Here is a 15,757-nt window from a genome sequence, read left to right as displayed (position 1 = left end):
CCGTTAAGGCTTACTATAACGTAACTACTGTATGTTTTAGCCAGCATATGTCTATCCTGACCCAAAACGCATGCACGGATGCATACTTTGAAAATCCACCAGAAACAGTCGGAATATAACCGTAAACTGTTTACGGTTATATTGCATATACATATAAACCTATGTGTAGAACTCATTCCGCTAACCCAGCACTGGCATTACTAGAACCATCATACTGTGTCTACCTCCCACTCCCAGCTCCAGGTGGCCAGTTTTGGAGTTAAGACTGAGTTGTAGCTGTCAACTCAGTTCCCATGGACTGTGTTCTTAACCCACACCCTCCTTCTGCACAGCTATAACCCACCATAAACACCTCCCTGCCTTTAGAACCAACCGTACACATCTTACTGTCGGGTATTGCTGCTTCCCACGGAAGAAGCAAGTCAGTGGTCAAGACACAGGCTCCATCCCAACACCTTAAATACACATTTCACTTGTTACTGAAGTAATCACTGCTTTGGATTTTGAGTTAGTGTAAATAATACACAAGAGTTCAAAGTAGGCAGAGCAAACATGTTGGTAAATTCCATTTAGTTTCACTTGTTAGGTGACACAAAAGGCATATGTCAATCTCTGAATGGACAAAAGTTTTATTACTTGTATTAGTTATAAAACGTATATTATTATATTACATTAATCTCGTCACCATTATGCACAGCTGGTTCCTATTCCCTTATCAGTCTAATAACCAGGATGCAAATGCCCGCCTTGGTTGGCTGGTGCACAATGTTTTGTCTTATCTTGTGTGTTTAATCAGTGTTCTCTGACAAATCTCTGATTGTTTTCTGAAGAGATCATAAACATCAGGGAAACAACTATAGATTTATTCCCAGATTTTCTCGTGAGATCTGTTAATGGACATTCTGGTCAAAACCACATCTGTACTTTGTCAAGCAGTGAAATGCGTTTGGCATGGGAAATGAGCTGGGTCAATTGTACATTCAAGGCGTTGTGGACTACGGACTCCGCTACCAGGAATATTCCTTGCCAACGTGCAATCACTCGGCAATAAACTAGACGAACTTCACTTGCTGTTGGGGAAAAAAAAGATCTCTCCTCATTGTCCGCCTTGTGTTTCACGGAAAAGTGGCTGTGTGGATCTATACCGGACTCAGCACTGCAATTGCCTGGTTTTTCAATCTTCCGTGTGGATCGTGTCACAGAACTCAAGGGCAAAACGAAGGGACCAGGAATATGTTTCTACATTAACAATGGCTGATGTGACAGTCATACTGTGCCACGGTACTGTTCTCCTGACTTTTTTTTTTATCAACTGCAATCCTTTAATTTATCCTGGTCGGTGTTTACATTCCACTGCTAACCAACGTGCATGAGACAACAGCAGCTAGCTGAACAGATACTAGGGGCTGAGTGGTCATACCTGGACTCCTTAGTTATTGTTCTTGGTCAATCAATCAATCACATTTATTTATAAAGCCCTTTTTACCACAGCAGTTGTCACAAAGTGCTTTTACAGAGACACCGGGCCTTAAACTCCAAGGAGCAAACAACAGTAGTGTTGAATTTCAGTGGCTAGGAAAAACTCCCTAAAAAGGCCAAATTTTAGGAAGAAACCTAGAGAGGACCCAGGCTCAGAGGGGTGACAAGTCCTCTTCTGGCTGTACCGGGTGAGATATTAAAAGTAATAAATGCATGTGGGCTAAATCCAGAGTCTATTTAAATTTAGACTAGGTCAGAAGTATGACCAGATGGACAAGTACAGCAACAGGCCCCCAAACTAGGTACTCCGCAGGTGTGGACCAGGACCTCATGTCCTCCTAAAGTTTAAAACGGGAGGAGACTTGGAAAATTCAGAAAATGCATTCCTCATATCAACAATGACTTATAATGGAGAAGGAGAACTTAGTTCCAAGGTGTTACGCTGCTATATTATTGTGCTGGGGGATATGAGAAATGCACTACTAACTTTTTTTTTTTATTATTATAATTTTTTTTTTTAAATCAGTCTCCTCCAGTTTTAAATTTTAGGAGGAGATGAGGTCCTGGTCCACACCTGCGGATTACCTGGTTTGGGGGGCCTATTGCTGTCCCTGTCCTTGTCCACCTGGTCATACTTCTGACCTAGTCTAAAATCAAATAGACTCTGGATTTAGCCCAGAGAAATGTATTTATTATTCCAATTGGACTCTGAGCCTGGGTCCTCTCTAGGTTTCTTCCTAAAATTCGACCTTCTTAGGGAGTTTTTCCTAGCCACTGAAATTCAACACTACTGTTGTTTGCTCCTTGGGGTTTAAGGCCAGGTGTCTCTGTAAAGCACTTTGTGACAACTGCTGTTGTAAAAAGGGCTTTATAAATACATTTGATTGATTGATTTGATAGTGGGGAAGGAGAACTGACCCAATCCCACAGCACAATAGTATAGCAGCGTAAGACCTTGGAACTGAGATGGGGGGTACGGCGACACTGTGGCCCTACCTGGGGGAGGCCCTGGACAGGGCCCAACAGGCAGGAAATCAATCCACCCACATTGCCAGGCATCAACCAAAGGGACACCCAACCAACCGCAACCACCCTGAATGAGGGCCAAGTATTGCCAGCAGAGTACAGCCCAATTGGACAAATGCGCAACAGAGAGACAACAACAAGCCAGTGACTCTTCCCCCGAAAGGCATTGGAGGGAGGGCATACCAGTGGCGACGAGAGCCCACCTGGCAAGACAGCAAGGGTGGACAGTATCAAGCCTACTGGTCACCTTCACGCCCCCGGGCCAGGCTACACCAAATTATAAACCGTGCTGTAGAGATTAGTTTTTAGTAGACACTTGAAAGTTTGCACTGAGTTTGCATTTCTAACCTTAATTGGCAGATCATTCCACAGGAGTGGAGCTCTATGAGAAAAGGCCCTGCCGCCAGCTGTTTGTTTAGAAATTCTAGGTACAATTAAAAGGCCTGCATCTTGCGATCGTAGGTTACGTGTAGGTATGTAAGGCTGGATCATTTCAACAAGGTAAGTAGGAGCAAGTCCATGTATTGATTTATAGGTTAAGAGTAAAACCTTAAAATCAGCCCTAACCCTAACAGGCAGCCAGTGTAAGGACGCTAGGACAGGAGTAATGTGTTCAAATGTTCTAGTTAGGATTCTAGCAGCCGTGTGCAGCACTAATTGAAGTTTATTTATTGATTTGTCAGGGTAACTGGAAAGAAGAGCATTGCAGTAATCTAGTCTAGAAGTAACGAAAACATGGATTCGTTTTTCTGCATCAGTTTTTGATAGAAAGTTTCAGATTTTTGCAAATAACAACTATTGAGACATATTTTATATGTTCTTCAAAGCAGAGGTCAGGGTCAAGGGTAACGCCGAGGTTTCTTACAGTTTTTTGGGATACGACCATGCAGCTGTCAAGGTTCACAGATCTGCTAACAACGCTCTTTGTTTTTGTGGGACCTAAAACAAGCATTTCTGTTTTATTTGAGTTTAAGAGCAAGAAATTCTCTGTCATCCACTTCCTAATATCTGAAACGCATGCTTCCAAAATAGCTAATTTAGGGGCTTCTCCATGCTTCATTGAAATATATAACTGTGTGTCATCAGCATAACAGTGAAAGTTTACATTGTGATTCGGATTACATCGCCCAGAGGCAGCATATATTGTGAAAACAATAATGGGCCCAGAACCGAGCCTTGAGGAACACCAAAGCATATCTTTGACTTGTCAGAGGACATGCCATCCACACTAACAAACTGATATCTTTCATACAAATAAGATTTAAACCAAGCTAGAACATGTCCACGTAGCCCAATATGGGTTTCTAGTCTCTCTAAGAGAAGGGAGTGATCAACAGTGTCAAAAGCAGCACAAAGATCAAGAAGCAACAGGACAGATGCGGAACCTTTGTCTGAGGCCATTAGAAGGTCCTTTGTTACCTTCACGAGTGCAGTCTCAGTACTATGATGGGATCAGAAACCGGACTGGAGCATTTCATAAATGTTATTTGTCTTCAGGAAGGCATTCAGTTGTTGGGAAACACATTTTTCTAAGATTTTTGAGAGGAACGGGAGGTTCGATATTGGCTCTAGCTGACAGTTTATGGGTTTAGAACTCATTACAAATTTTGTGAATGTGTCGAGCGATATGGTATTAAAAAATTCTGGTGTCCCCATTGACACCTGGTCAGGGAGGTTCAGGACATTTTGAGGACAACTGAGATTTTGATGACCATAACTTTTTAAGGAGGAGTCAGTTATTTGTTTTCTAATGGTGATTATCTTTTCATCAAAGTAGTTCATGTATTCATTACAACTAAAGTGAAGACCCACTTCACTTGTTGAGCTTTGCTTTTTTGTTACCTTTGCAACTGTATCAAAGAGAAATTTTGGATTGTTTTTGTTCACCTCAATCAGATTGGAGAAATAAGCTGATCGAGCAGACGTGAGTGATTATTGGTATAGTAGTGTACTGTCTATACAGGCTAGTCTGAATACTTCCAACTTGGTGGAACGCCACTTTTGCTCCCATTTTCTGGAGGCTTGCTTAAGTGCTCTAGTATTGTCTGTGTACCAGGGAGCAAGTTTCTTGTCGCGTATTTCTTTTGTTTTTAGTGGAGCAACCGTGTCTAATGTATTTCACAGTGTTGAGTTTAGATCCTCAATTTGATCGTTTACAGATTTATTTACTCTGTCGTTAATGAGGGAACTTATATAAGAATATTAAGGAATTTATTTGTAGTCCTAGAATTTATAGTACGGCTTTTGAAACTCATTGTTTGCGGAGCAAGTGGATTTCTTGTTTTAACAGTAAATGTAATAAGACAGTGATCCGATAATCCAGGATTTTGGGGGGAAAGTATTAGATCTACAATATCTATTTCTCGTGACAGGACTAAGTCTAAGGTGTGATTGTGGCAATGTGTTGGACCTGAGACATGTTGGATAAAACCCATTGAGTCAATTATGGCTTCAAAGGCTTTTTGAAGAGGATCATTGGACTTTTCCATATGAAAATTGAAATTGCCACAAATTTGAATACTATCTGCCATGACTACAAGGTTAGACAAGAATTCTGGAAACTCATTGAGGAACATTGTGTATGGCCCGGGGGGCCTATAAATAGTAGCTATTTAAAACGATTTATCGCCCTGGTTAACTTTCATGAGTAAAACTTCAAAAGAATAAAAATCAGTGATGTGTTTGATAGTAAATTTATATTTACTGTCATAAATATTAGCAACACCCCCTCCTTGGTGACTTTATCAAAGGTAACCTAAGCCACAAACTCCCAAAATATAGATTTTTTACGGGTACCAAGTCACATTATTAATGTGAGCTTGAAATGAAAGTGCGCTGTCAAGGATGACACCCAGACTCTTAACCTGAGCGGAGGGAGAAACTGAGGAGTTATCAATGGAAAGCGAGAAACTGTCATGTTTTGTCAGAGTGGATTTCATGCCAATGAAGAGAACCTCCTTTTGTCATTAAGTTTGAGGAAGCTGCAGGAAAACCAGGATTTGATTTCCGTCAAGCCATCAGTGAGGGAGGTGGGTGGGAGGGTTGAGTTAGGTTTAGTTGATAGGTATAGCTGGGAGTCATCCGCATAGCAGTGGAAATGGATATTGAATTCACGAAAGTTATGACCAAGAGGAAGTCGATAGATGATAAACAGAAGGGGCCCCAGGACAGAGCCCTGGGGAATGCCGGTAATGACAGGAGATGGATGTGAAAGTTTTGAGTTGGATGAACTGAGTGCAGCCAGAGAGATAGGATTTAAACCAGTCCAAAGGTGTGTAAGTTATACCAATAGAGACTAGACTGTCAAGGAGGATGTTATGAGAGATGGTATCAAAGGCCGCACTCAGATCAAGTAGGATGATAATGGTTAATATTCCAGAGTCAGCTGCCATGAGAAGATCATTAGTGATCTTCTCTAATCATTCACCCATAAAGCCCATTAGTAAAGACTGTAAGTTACAGACAAGTTCATTAAACTTTAAATGGAAAAGGGAAAAAAACAGTGTTAGTCCTAGGAAAATTCTCATTCTGCCTACCTAGCTTCTTTGCAATCTCTGTTCTTGATTCCTAGGTGGTTTTCAGGGAGGTGAAACAGTCCAGTGAGTTTCTCTAAAATTTGAATTATACAAGTCCATTGTAGCCAATAGTTGTAAAATCTTTGATTCTTTTGGACAAACCTTCCCTTGAAATGTGCACATAGAAATATAGCTAATAGAGTCGACACAACAAATAATGAAATGCTATCAAACATGTTGTTTTTGCCCCCATTGATCATGAGCTGAACTCAAAGATCTAAAACTTTCTCTATGTACTCAAATATTGTTCACAAATCTGTCTAAATCTGTGTTAGTGAGCACTTCTCCTTTGCCGGGATAATCTATCCACCTCACAGGTGTGGCATACCAACATGCTGATTAGACAGCATGATTATTGCACAGGTGTGCCTTAGGCTGGCCACAATAAAAGGCCACTCTAAAATGTGCAGTTTCACTGGATTGAGGACCCGGGGTGTGCAGGGCGGTCCGAAAAGAAGTCAGTATCTGGTATGACCACCATTTGCCTCACGCAGTGCAACACATCTCCTTCGCATAGAGTTGATCAGGTTGTTGATTGTGGAATGTTGGTCCACTCCTCTTCAATGGCTGTGCGAAGTTGCTGGATATTGGCAGGACCTGGAACACGCTGTCATATATGCCGATCCAGAGCATCCCAAACATGCTCAATGAATGACATTTCCGGTGAGTATGCTGGCCATGCAAGAACTGGGAAGTTTTCAGCTTCCAGGAATTGTGTACAGGTCCTTGCAACATGGGGCCGTGCATTAGCATGCTGCAACATGAGGTGATGCCCATACCACAACCCCAATGCCACCATGGGCATCTCGATCCACAATGTTGACATCAGCAAACCGCTCACCCATACAAACCATACGTCTGCCATCTGCCCTGTACAGTGAAAACCGGGATTCATCCGTGAAGAGAACACCTCTCCAAAGTGCCAGACAACATCGAATGTGAGCATTTGCCCACTCAAGTCGGTTAAGACAACGAACTGCAGTCATGTCGAGAGCCCGATGAGCATGCAGTTGAGCTTCCCTGAGATGGTTTCTGACAGTTTGTGCAGAAATTCTTTGGTTATGCAAACCGATTGTTGCAGCAGTTGTCTGGGTGGCTGGTCTCTGGCGATCTTGGAGGTGGATGGGTCTTCCATACACAGGGGAGTAGAGAGTACACAAGTGTCTCTTCCAGCTTGGGCAAGGACATTGAAGACATTGATCAGGTCATCAGGAGGGATCACACAATGAAACTGTCAGTCCCACCCAGTTGACTACAATAAAAGGATGGAGACTTATTGGTAATATACGTGCTAGGATGCATTTACTCAGTTACATGAGTGACAAGCAAGAAGGCATAGCTAAGGCTAAGCTAGATCTGAAGGGACTAGGTATAGTGAAAGAAATGTGTCTACTGGCGTATTGATTAAGAAGACCAATGTTCCTGAGGGTTGACAGAGGGAGAAAGAGAGTTGTAAACAAACGACGAATCAAACAGCATGCCTCTATGAGCAGGAACAGTTAAAATCTTCCTGGATGATATATGACAACTTTCATATATTCCTTTACACCCTTTTCAGATTGTGTGCTTCTTCTAAACATGAACCAAACAGAAACAGATCTCTGGTGGTGTTGAAAATAAGGACGGTGAGAGAGACAAGCAGGCCTGTGGCAGGGTACTCATACTAAACTTGCACCTGAGGACAGAAATGTGAGATATATAGGCCTAGATATACTTATCTAGGCCTATATATACATAGCAAAGGATGTGGAAGGGAATGAACAGAACTACACAAAAGTCTTGTACCCAAAATGAGTGATGTCATAAACAGTCCACTCCATAGGGTGCCTAAATTGGGACGCTTTGGGAATAGGTGCTATTTGGGATGCATGCACTGCATGTAAACAATAAGGTTAACTGGAAGGACGATTACAAGTCCATTACGATAGCCACACAATTAGCTAGCTTGTCAAGCCACAAGCAGATCATTATGGTCATTATGTTTTCAAGTAGTGAGTGAGATATCCCAACATTAGCTAAATAATTTCCAAAAAATAATCTATCTACACTCAATGAAAACGAAATGAACGCACCCTGTTTGTCAGTCACTCCTCTTTCCCCACCTACCTTGACATGTGCTTGTTTTCCAAGATCCTCAGTGAGAAACGGAAAATAAATAGTGTGGATTTCTGTATATCCTTCCAGCTTGAAATGACAAAAAGCGGAAAATGAGCGCTGTATTGGTTCTCCTTCACCCTGTTTACTGTGGGATAACCAATGAACGAATTGTAGACAGATGAAGATATATACTAGGTGTATTTGACAGACTGGAAGGAAATACCTTGCACTACGTAGAGAGTACACAGGGGTAGAATCCCCCCCACCCCCCCAGAAAGAGATGCGTATATTCTTACCCAGTGTCCATCCAGTGTGGCCAGCACATCATCTCCATGTTGGATCTTACCAGAGATCACATTGACACTGCTGGGGCCTCCCAGGAAGGGCTACAATACAATGAAAATATCTTCATTTAGCTCCCCTTTCCCTTTTCTGTACACTTTCAAAAGCTGTCCCCCCCTTGTTGTCTCTGGGACTCCAGAAAGCGTCTGGTTCCCAAGCATGCCTACCTTCAACTTGAACTCTAATTCTGCAAGATATTTGGTGTTGTCACACTCAATAGTGATCTTCCCTCCCAGCTCCAGTGTCATGGTGCCATACAGAATCCCTAGAAGGGAAACAAGGGGTAACACATTTCATTTACACATTGATGTTTAGAAACACTCTGATCAGACCAGATACCAAGTCCCATCTTTGAGAAATCCTCAGCTGAAAGTTTAAATTTATATAAAATCTTTCTAAACATTTTCTAAAAAATGTAAAAGAAATAAGTAATAATAATGTAATAATAATAATAATAAGTTGCATTTGTAAAGCGCTTTTCATTAGAGGAATAATCTCAAAGTGCATGAAAAAAAAAATTAAGAAAATAATTGATAAAAAAATCGGATAAAAATGAAATAATATATATATTCAGAATATATACATTAAACTATAATGATAATACAGTAAGCAAAAATTATAATACATATTATTACATAATAATGTACAGTATCATTTGTTGAAAGGAAAGGGTAGGCCAACGATAGAGGTGTTTTTAAGCCCTGCTTTATAAGGATAAGTATAACAATAAATAATACCTTTACAGTGCGCGTAAGGCATGGTGATGACATATTCCTCATCCCGGCCCAGCAACATGAGCCTGGCCCGACCGTCCAGTATGGCAGAGAGAGAGTTCCCTGGAGCAAAACGGTACAATTTAGAACCATAAGATAAAGGACAGTAGCCTGGGCGCAGATCTGTTTGTATTATAATGCCAATGAGCAAAAATAATGAGCAGGTCATATATCAAGCAAACGGGCCTTGGTAGTAGAGTAAATAAAATAAACATAAATATCTGGATTTAATTCATGAGAGAAAAAAATCATAACATTTGTGTAAACAGACCAGCGTACCATAAAACTTTGATTTGGCCAATATGCTGCCGCTGATACAAAAACCATCCTTCTTGTTGCAGACGTAAAAAGCTGAAATTGGAGGATGATGGGAGATCTGGGACAGAGAAAGACAGTGTGAAAGAGATAGTGAGAAAGAGAGAGAGTGAAGAGATAGTGAGAAAGAGAGAGAGTGAAAAAGATAGGAAAAGAGAGAGTGACAGGGAGAATGAGACACTTATTTAGGGAAGAACAAATGATGTGTCAGATCTGAGTTCAGTAATGGTACTCTCATCTGGGTCGTGGGCACAAAATGCAATACCTATGAGTCAACAGCATAGCAGTTAAACTGCAAGTATTTAAAAAATGACACTAATGTTATATTGTGTTTAAATGGTTCCTCTGAAAGAAAGCGAAACCATTGTACATGGTCATGATACTCTACATAACCATTGCAAACCTCTGCTAATTTTAGCCACAGATAGCAAAAATTCACAAATCTATAGTGTGTCCAAATCACCTTTGCGTACACATGGACAAACGTAGTGGCACCCTTGCAGTTCTTCAAATAACTAATAAGTTATTGGTCTCCACAAGTCTTTATTTAATAGCATTTTGCAAAGCTTTTGGCAAAAGTAACTGCAATCAAGAACGTCCTATAGCCAAGGACGTGTTTCTAGCACCTCTATACTGACAGTTTGTCTCATGTTCTTGTGGTAACTGCTCCAGTACTCCCAGATGTAAAGGGTGCCCCCAACTGCTTTTCTTAGATTTCCCCACAGGTTTTCAAGATCTGGTTTTATTACTGGCCACAGAACAGTTCAGGGTTCTGTCTTTAACCATTCACTTTTAGAAGTGTGTTGTGGGGTCATTGTCCGGTTGGAAGACCCATGACCTTGGATAAACACCCAGTTTTTTGACAACAGGCTTTGCAAAGTGCTACAAAACTTCTCCTGAGTTCATGATTCCTTCCACACGTTAAAGGCATTCTGTTTTAGAGGCAGCAAAGCCACTCCAAAACATCACTGAACCTACTCCATTTTTGACAGTGGGGAAGGGGTTCTCTGAAGGTTTTGTTTTGCTTTCTGCAGACTGAGAGTTTGCTTTAACGAAATGCATTAATTTTGTCTCATCTGTCCACAGGAGATTGTCTCAGAAGGACTGTGTTCAGGTGTGCTTTGTCAAATTGCAGTCAGGATTTCTTCTCTCTCTCTCTCAGCAGTAGATCTCCTAACATACAACCCGCTTTCATTTATTTGGCGATGGATGGTGTGAGTTGAAACTGTATTACCTTGTGTCTGAAGGTGAGCCTGAATCTGTGGTAGTTGATCAAGGTGCTTGCTCCACCATTCATAAACTCCTTTGCTATGAACTTCTATCATGTTCTCTTGTAGCCATATCCAAGGAGATTAGCGACAGACAAACCATCTTTGACAAACCATCATCAACTTCTCTTGAGATGGACTTGTAGCCTTGAGATTATCCATGCATGGCTACAATCTTGTGACTAACCTCAGGTGTTCTTTTTCTTTTTTTGTGATTATGATGGTACACAGTGCCAGAAAATGAATGAGTCCTTTTCTGTATTTAGAGAAGCTGAAATTTGTCATTTTCATACTGCAGATGAGTTCAATTCCAAGGAAAGTCAGAGATGAGAATACAAATATTTCAAATTACTTCTAGAAAGTTCCAATAATATTGTCTAGGCAATTTTAGGATTTCTTGGTGGGATAAACTAAGATTTAGTAAATTATTCCATCAACAATAAACCAAAGAAATACATATGTGGAAACCGACATTTTAGAATTTCTAAATAATTTCATATTTTATATGATTACATTTTATAATGACTGATGACAGAAAACTGAAGCATGGATTTACTGTTAGCTTGGATAGACTTCTTTCAGGGTAATAAGCCGTTTAACATGAAGTTGGAAACATTTTTGGAAATTCTTCTGGGCACTAAGCAGCTTCACAAAACAGGTCTGTCAATCAGTTTGGGGTAGGAGGGCGATAAAGTCTAGTTTAGATGCATTTAGGTTAGTCACTGTCATGGAACCTTACCTGCTCTGCTATGTAGAAGGTACAGCTGTCCGTCTGAGGATGGAGCCAGCAACAGCGAAACGTCTCTCCTAAGATGGGGTTATAGGGCTTCTTCAGACCCTGCAACACAAGTGTTAATATCACATTTATGCATACAGCCACAATATATGAATCAACAAACTGACCAAGGAATTGCACAAGGATTCAACCAAAATGCATTGTTCAATTAAGAACCTGCTGTGAACTGAACTGCATCACAAACAGTGCATGCTGCACAGTATGTACACAAAATCCAGAGGTGGGTAGTAATGCGTTATATTTATTCCATTACATTTACTTAAATAACTTTTTGAATGAATCATACCTGTAAGAGTAATATTAATGCAACATCTCAGTTTTACTCAAGTAAACAATGGTGTCTGAAACAACGGTGGGGGATTTGGAGGAAGCAGAACACCCCTGACCTCACGTTCAAACTAAACTACAAAAACACACAGGGGTGTTCTGTTTAGCATCAATGATAGCGTGCAGTCTTTTGTAATAGTTGTCTATGCAGGTGGTATAGCTGCCCATTCGACTTGGCAAATTGCCTCCAAGTCATGCAAAGTGTTTGGTCATCTTGCATGAACTGCACGTTTGAGATCTCCCCAGAGTGGCTCAATGATATTAAGGTCAGGAGAGTGATGGCCACTCCAGAACCTTCACCTTTATCTGCTATAACCACTGGAGAGTCAACTTGGCCTTGTGCTCAGGGTAATTGTTGTGCTGGAAAGTCCAAGAGCGTCCCATGCGCAGCTTTCGTGCAGAAGAATGCAAATTGTCTGCCAGTATTTTCTGATATCATGCTGCATTCATCTTGCCAGTTTTCACAAGATTTCCTCCGTGCCTTTAGAAACCACCCCCACCCAAAACATCAGTGAGCGACCACCATGCTTCACAGTGGGGATGGTATTCTGTTCACTATTGGCCTTGTTGACACCGCTCCAAACATAGTGGCCCTCATTTATCATTCTTGCGTAGAAACGGGCGTATATGTTGGCGTAAGATTTTGCTTACACTCCTCTCACCGCCTGATTTACGAAGCTGTGCGTATCTTTAAAATCCAGGTGTACGCAATACCTGCCCTTGATAAATGCCGCGGCTGAAAACGATCATCATTAGAATAACACGCCCCTATATATTCAAGTCTCCGCTTCCCCCCGCCCTCATTTTACGCCATGGACACACGGAAGACGGCAAAAAAGAGAAACTTCTCTGACGTGGAGATTGAGACGATCACCAGGGAGGTAGAAAGAAATACAATTGTTTTATTTGGCTGTTTAAAAAGCAGAATAAAAGATGATGATGTGATGTGGAGTACCATTCATTCACATTAATAATTGCATGACAATTTGTAATATTCGTCTTATTATTTTATGATATTTATTATTAATGACGTTTATTGTTATTTAGAAGAAGAATGTCGTTATTATTATTATTTCTATTATTATTATTTAAAAGAAGAAGAATGTCATTTTTATTATTTTGTCAGTCTGAATTATATTTTGGTCATTAAAAGCCTTTTATTACTGAACCCAGTCCGTGCGCAACTGCCGGGCCTAACCCTGAAACGTCATGTAAAGCGCACAGGCTCGCATCTGAAGGAATACATATAAATCAAATGCTTTGGTAAAGTCACACAAATTAAACATTGAAGTCCATGTTGCACAAAAATAAACACTGAACTTTGTAATTATTATGTTGTTGTTTTTTTTTTTACAGTGGGTCATAATATTTCATATCTTTTAGTTTGTCAGTGCGTTAGGATTTTTTTTTCTGCGCATTTCCGCACTAACTCAAAACGTGCGTACACCACCTCCTGAGCTGGTGTAGGATTTGAGAGTGCCGTACGCCAACGTCCATATTGATAAATCTCAAAGTCACCGTGGTTTTGGGTGTACGCTGGAAATTTGGTGTACGCACTTTTGATAAATGAGGGCCAGTACGTATGGTATTGACCATAAAGCTCTATTTTGGTCTCATCACTCCAAATTACAACGTGCCAGAAGCTGTGAGGCGTGTCAAGGAGTTGTCAAGCATATTGTAACCAGGCTTTTTTGTGCCATTGGTGCAGTAAAGGCTTCTTTCTGGCAACTCAACCCTGCAGCCCATTTTTGTTCAAGTATCGTTGAAAAAACCACAACATCTTTTTCCAGATCAGCCTGTATTTTTCCTGAGGTTGCCTGTGGGTTTTTCTTTGTATCCTGAACAATTCTTCTGGCAGTTTTGGCTGAAATCTTTCTTGGTCTTCCTTAGGTATTGATATTGCATGATCAGTCATATTTTCAAAATCAATGCCATAATTTCAACATTTCTGCCAGGGTAGGCATATTTATGTGCACAACAGTACATTACGCGCTGCCTTCTTTGTCTGCCTAAAAACTAGAAAATGTCAGCCTATAAGAACTAACTCAACTTCGAACTTGAGAAAACATGTAGCGGTAAGTTTTAGCTTGTAGGTTAGTTTTGGCTATGGATAGCTAATGTTAGCCCTGTTACAGGACCGTAGTCTCTGACGGGAGGCTTTTGTATTCAGTTGTTGTCTTTAGCCACCAAATTGATAATACTCCCAGAGGGTCCGGTTACAGAGCTAGGTATGATAATGAATTGCCTATGTATTTAGTTAATTAACATTAGCCACATTAAAGATAAAACCAGAAAAGGAACCAGGCAAACCTAGTTCACCCGGCCTGCAATTAAAATAGATAAAAATGGTTGCTCTCACTGGATTCAAACCCGGGTCTCCCACATGACAGGCAGTGCATTGTCTTTAACCACTACATCACAGTGCTATACATTTACCCAGTCACTAGACACCATTAAGCATTGTGTTAAACTGACTAACGATCAATATCGGTGATAACTGACTTTTCCGTCAGTTATCACCAAAAAGAAGAGAGAATTGTGGAACCCACTACTCTTTTACTGCCCAAGGGGTTTTGATAAACCCTATATTACACCAAAAAGCATGCACAGATGCGTACTTCAAAAATCCACCAGAAATAGTTGCAACACTGTATAACCGTAAATAGTTTTAGTTTAGGCTTACTATAACGTAGCTACTGAAGGTTGTAGCCAGTGAAGTTTTTGTCTATCTGGAACAAATCCTAAAGCTTAATTTTTTGTGACTGTGACAAAATTTGAATGCAGGATCTATATGCAGGTTTGCTCCTCTAACCACTATTTAGTTGGGTCGGTCACTCACTCACTCACTCCACTAAGAGACAATCGCTCTTCTTGGCCGGCTCCACTCTACGTGGTCCAGCAGAAAAGTGCCCCAAATAAATGCCATGATTGTACAAGCAAGCAAGGGTATATACAGTAGGTCATATGCTTTGCTCTTACAGTTTGTTATAGCAGTGATTTAGATTACATAAAGGCTGTTCGAATTACATTTTAGATCCATATTGTACATAGATACAGATATTTTACAGAAGACACATTCAAATTCATTAATGCAAACTCACAAAAAGTTAAATAGAAAACCATGCATGCACAAAGACTAATTCTCTGCCTCCAGATGAACAGTATAGAAATAAATGTGATATAGCCTACAATAATGGCTGTAAAAACCTTGAGAGCCTACTACTGTTGAAGCTTAACAGTCAATAAGTGATTCTTCAGTACAGAGAATGTTTTCTCAACACTAATTTACACATACAAGCACACAATTCATCAAAACACCTTCAGTCTCATCTATATACACAGTCTCAAATTGACAGATTTTTCAACTTGTCACTGCAAGTAAGGTTTGAAGAATTCACACAGTATTGTTAACTAAGTATTTCAAAAGCTTGGTTGTGAAAAAGAATGATAAGAGAATGTTTTGAAACTACAAAGTTGAGCAAGTTTCAAGGATTCGTGGTTGTTTCTTGTTACTGAATTTGCCTTAATTTGATATTTTGTAAAGATTAAATTTATTATTTTGTATTGTTTTAGTTAAGGGGAAATCATTTTGACCATATTTGAGTTTGCACATGGCTGCATTATATTTTATTTATTTCTATTTGACAAGCATTTGCAATGTTATATTTTGGACAATTGGATATTTACCTTCATCTTGCTCTGTTATTTCAACAATAATCAGATCGTATTAAGTTACTCAGTACTTGAGTATTCTTTTCA

At 40.2% G+C, this 15,757-nt stretch overlaps 1 protein-coding gene across 4 annotated transcripts in view; it reads right to left on the bottom strand.

Moving 5' to 3' along the window:
• Positions 1–15,757, bottom strand: part of osbpl5 (oxysterol binding protein-like 5) — a 191,758-nt gene that overhangs the window by 45,122 nt on the left and 130,879 nt on the right. For all 4 annotated transcript variants that reach the window (XM_013131244.4, XM_013131246.4, XM_013131247.4 and 1 more), the window contains 5 exons: positions 11,615–11,713; positions 9,572–9,668; positions 9,257–9,355; positions 8,687–8,784; positions 8,474–8,563 (listed from right to left, as the gene is read on the bottom strand). In XM_013131244.4, coding sequence (XP_012986698.2) covers positions 8,474–8,563; positions 8,687–8,784; positions 9,257–9,355; positions 9,572–9,668; positions 11,615–11,713 — 483 coding nt within the window. The remainder of the gene's footprint in view (positions 1–8,473; positions 8,564–8,686; positions 8,785–9,256; positions 9,356–9,571; positions 9,669–11,614; positions 11,714–15,757) is intronic.

Source organism: Esox lucius, chromosome 19, assembly GCF_011004845.1.
Source record: "Esox lucius isolate fEsoLuc1 chromosome 19, fEsoLuc1.pri, whole genome shotgun sequence".
NCBI lineage: Eukaryota > Metazoa > Chordata > Actinopteri > Esociformes > Esocidae > Esox > Esox lucius.
The sequence above is the reverse complement of the archived record's forward strand: the minus strand, read 5'-3'. Positions and strand labels throughout refer to the sequence as shown.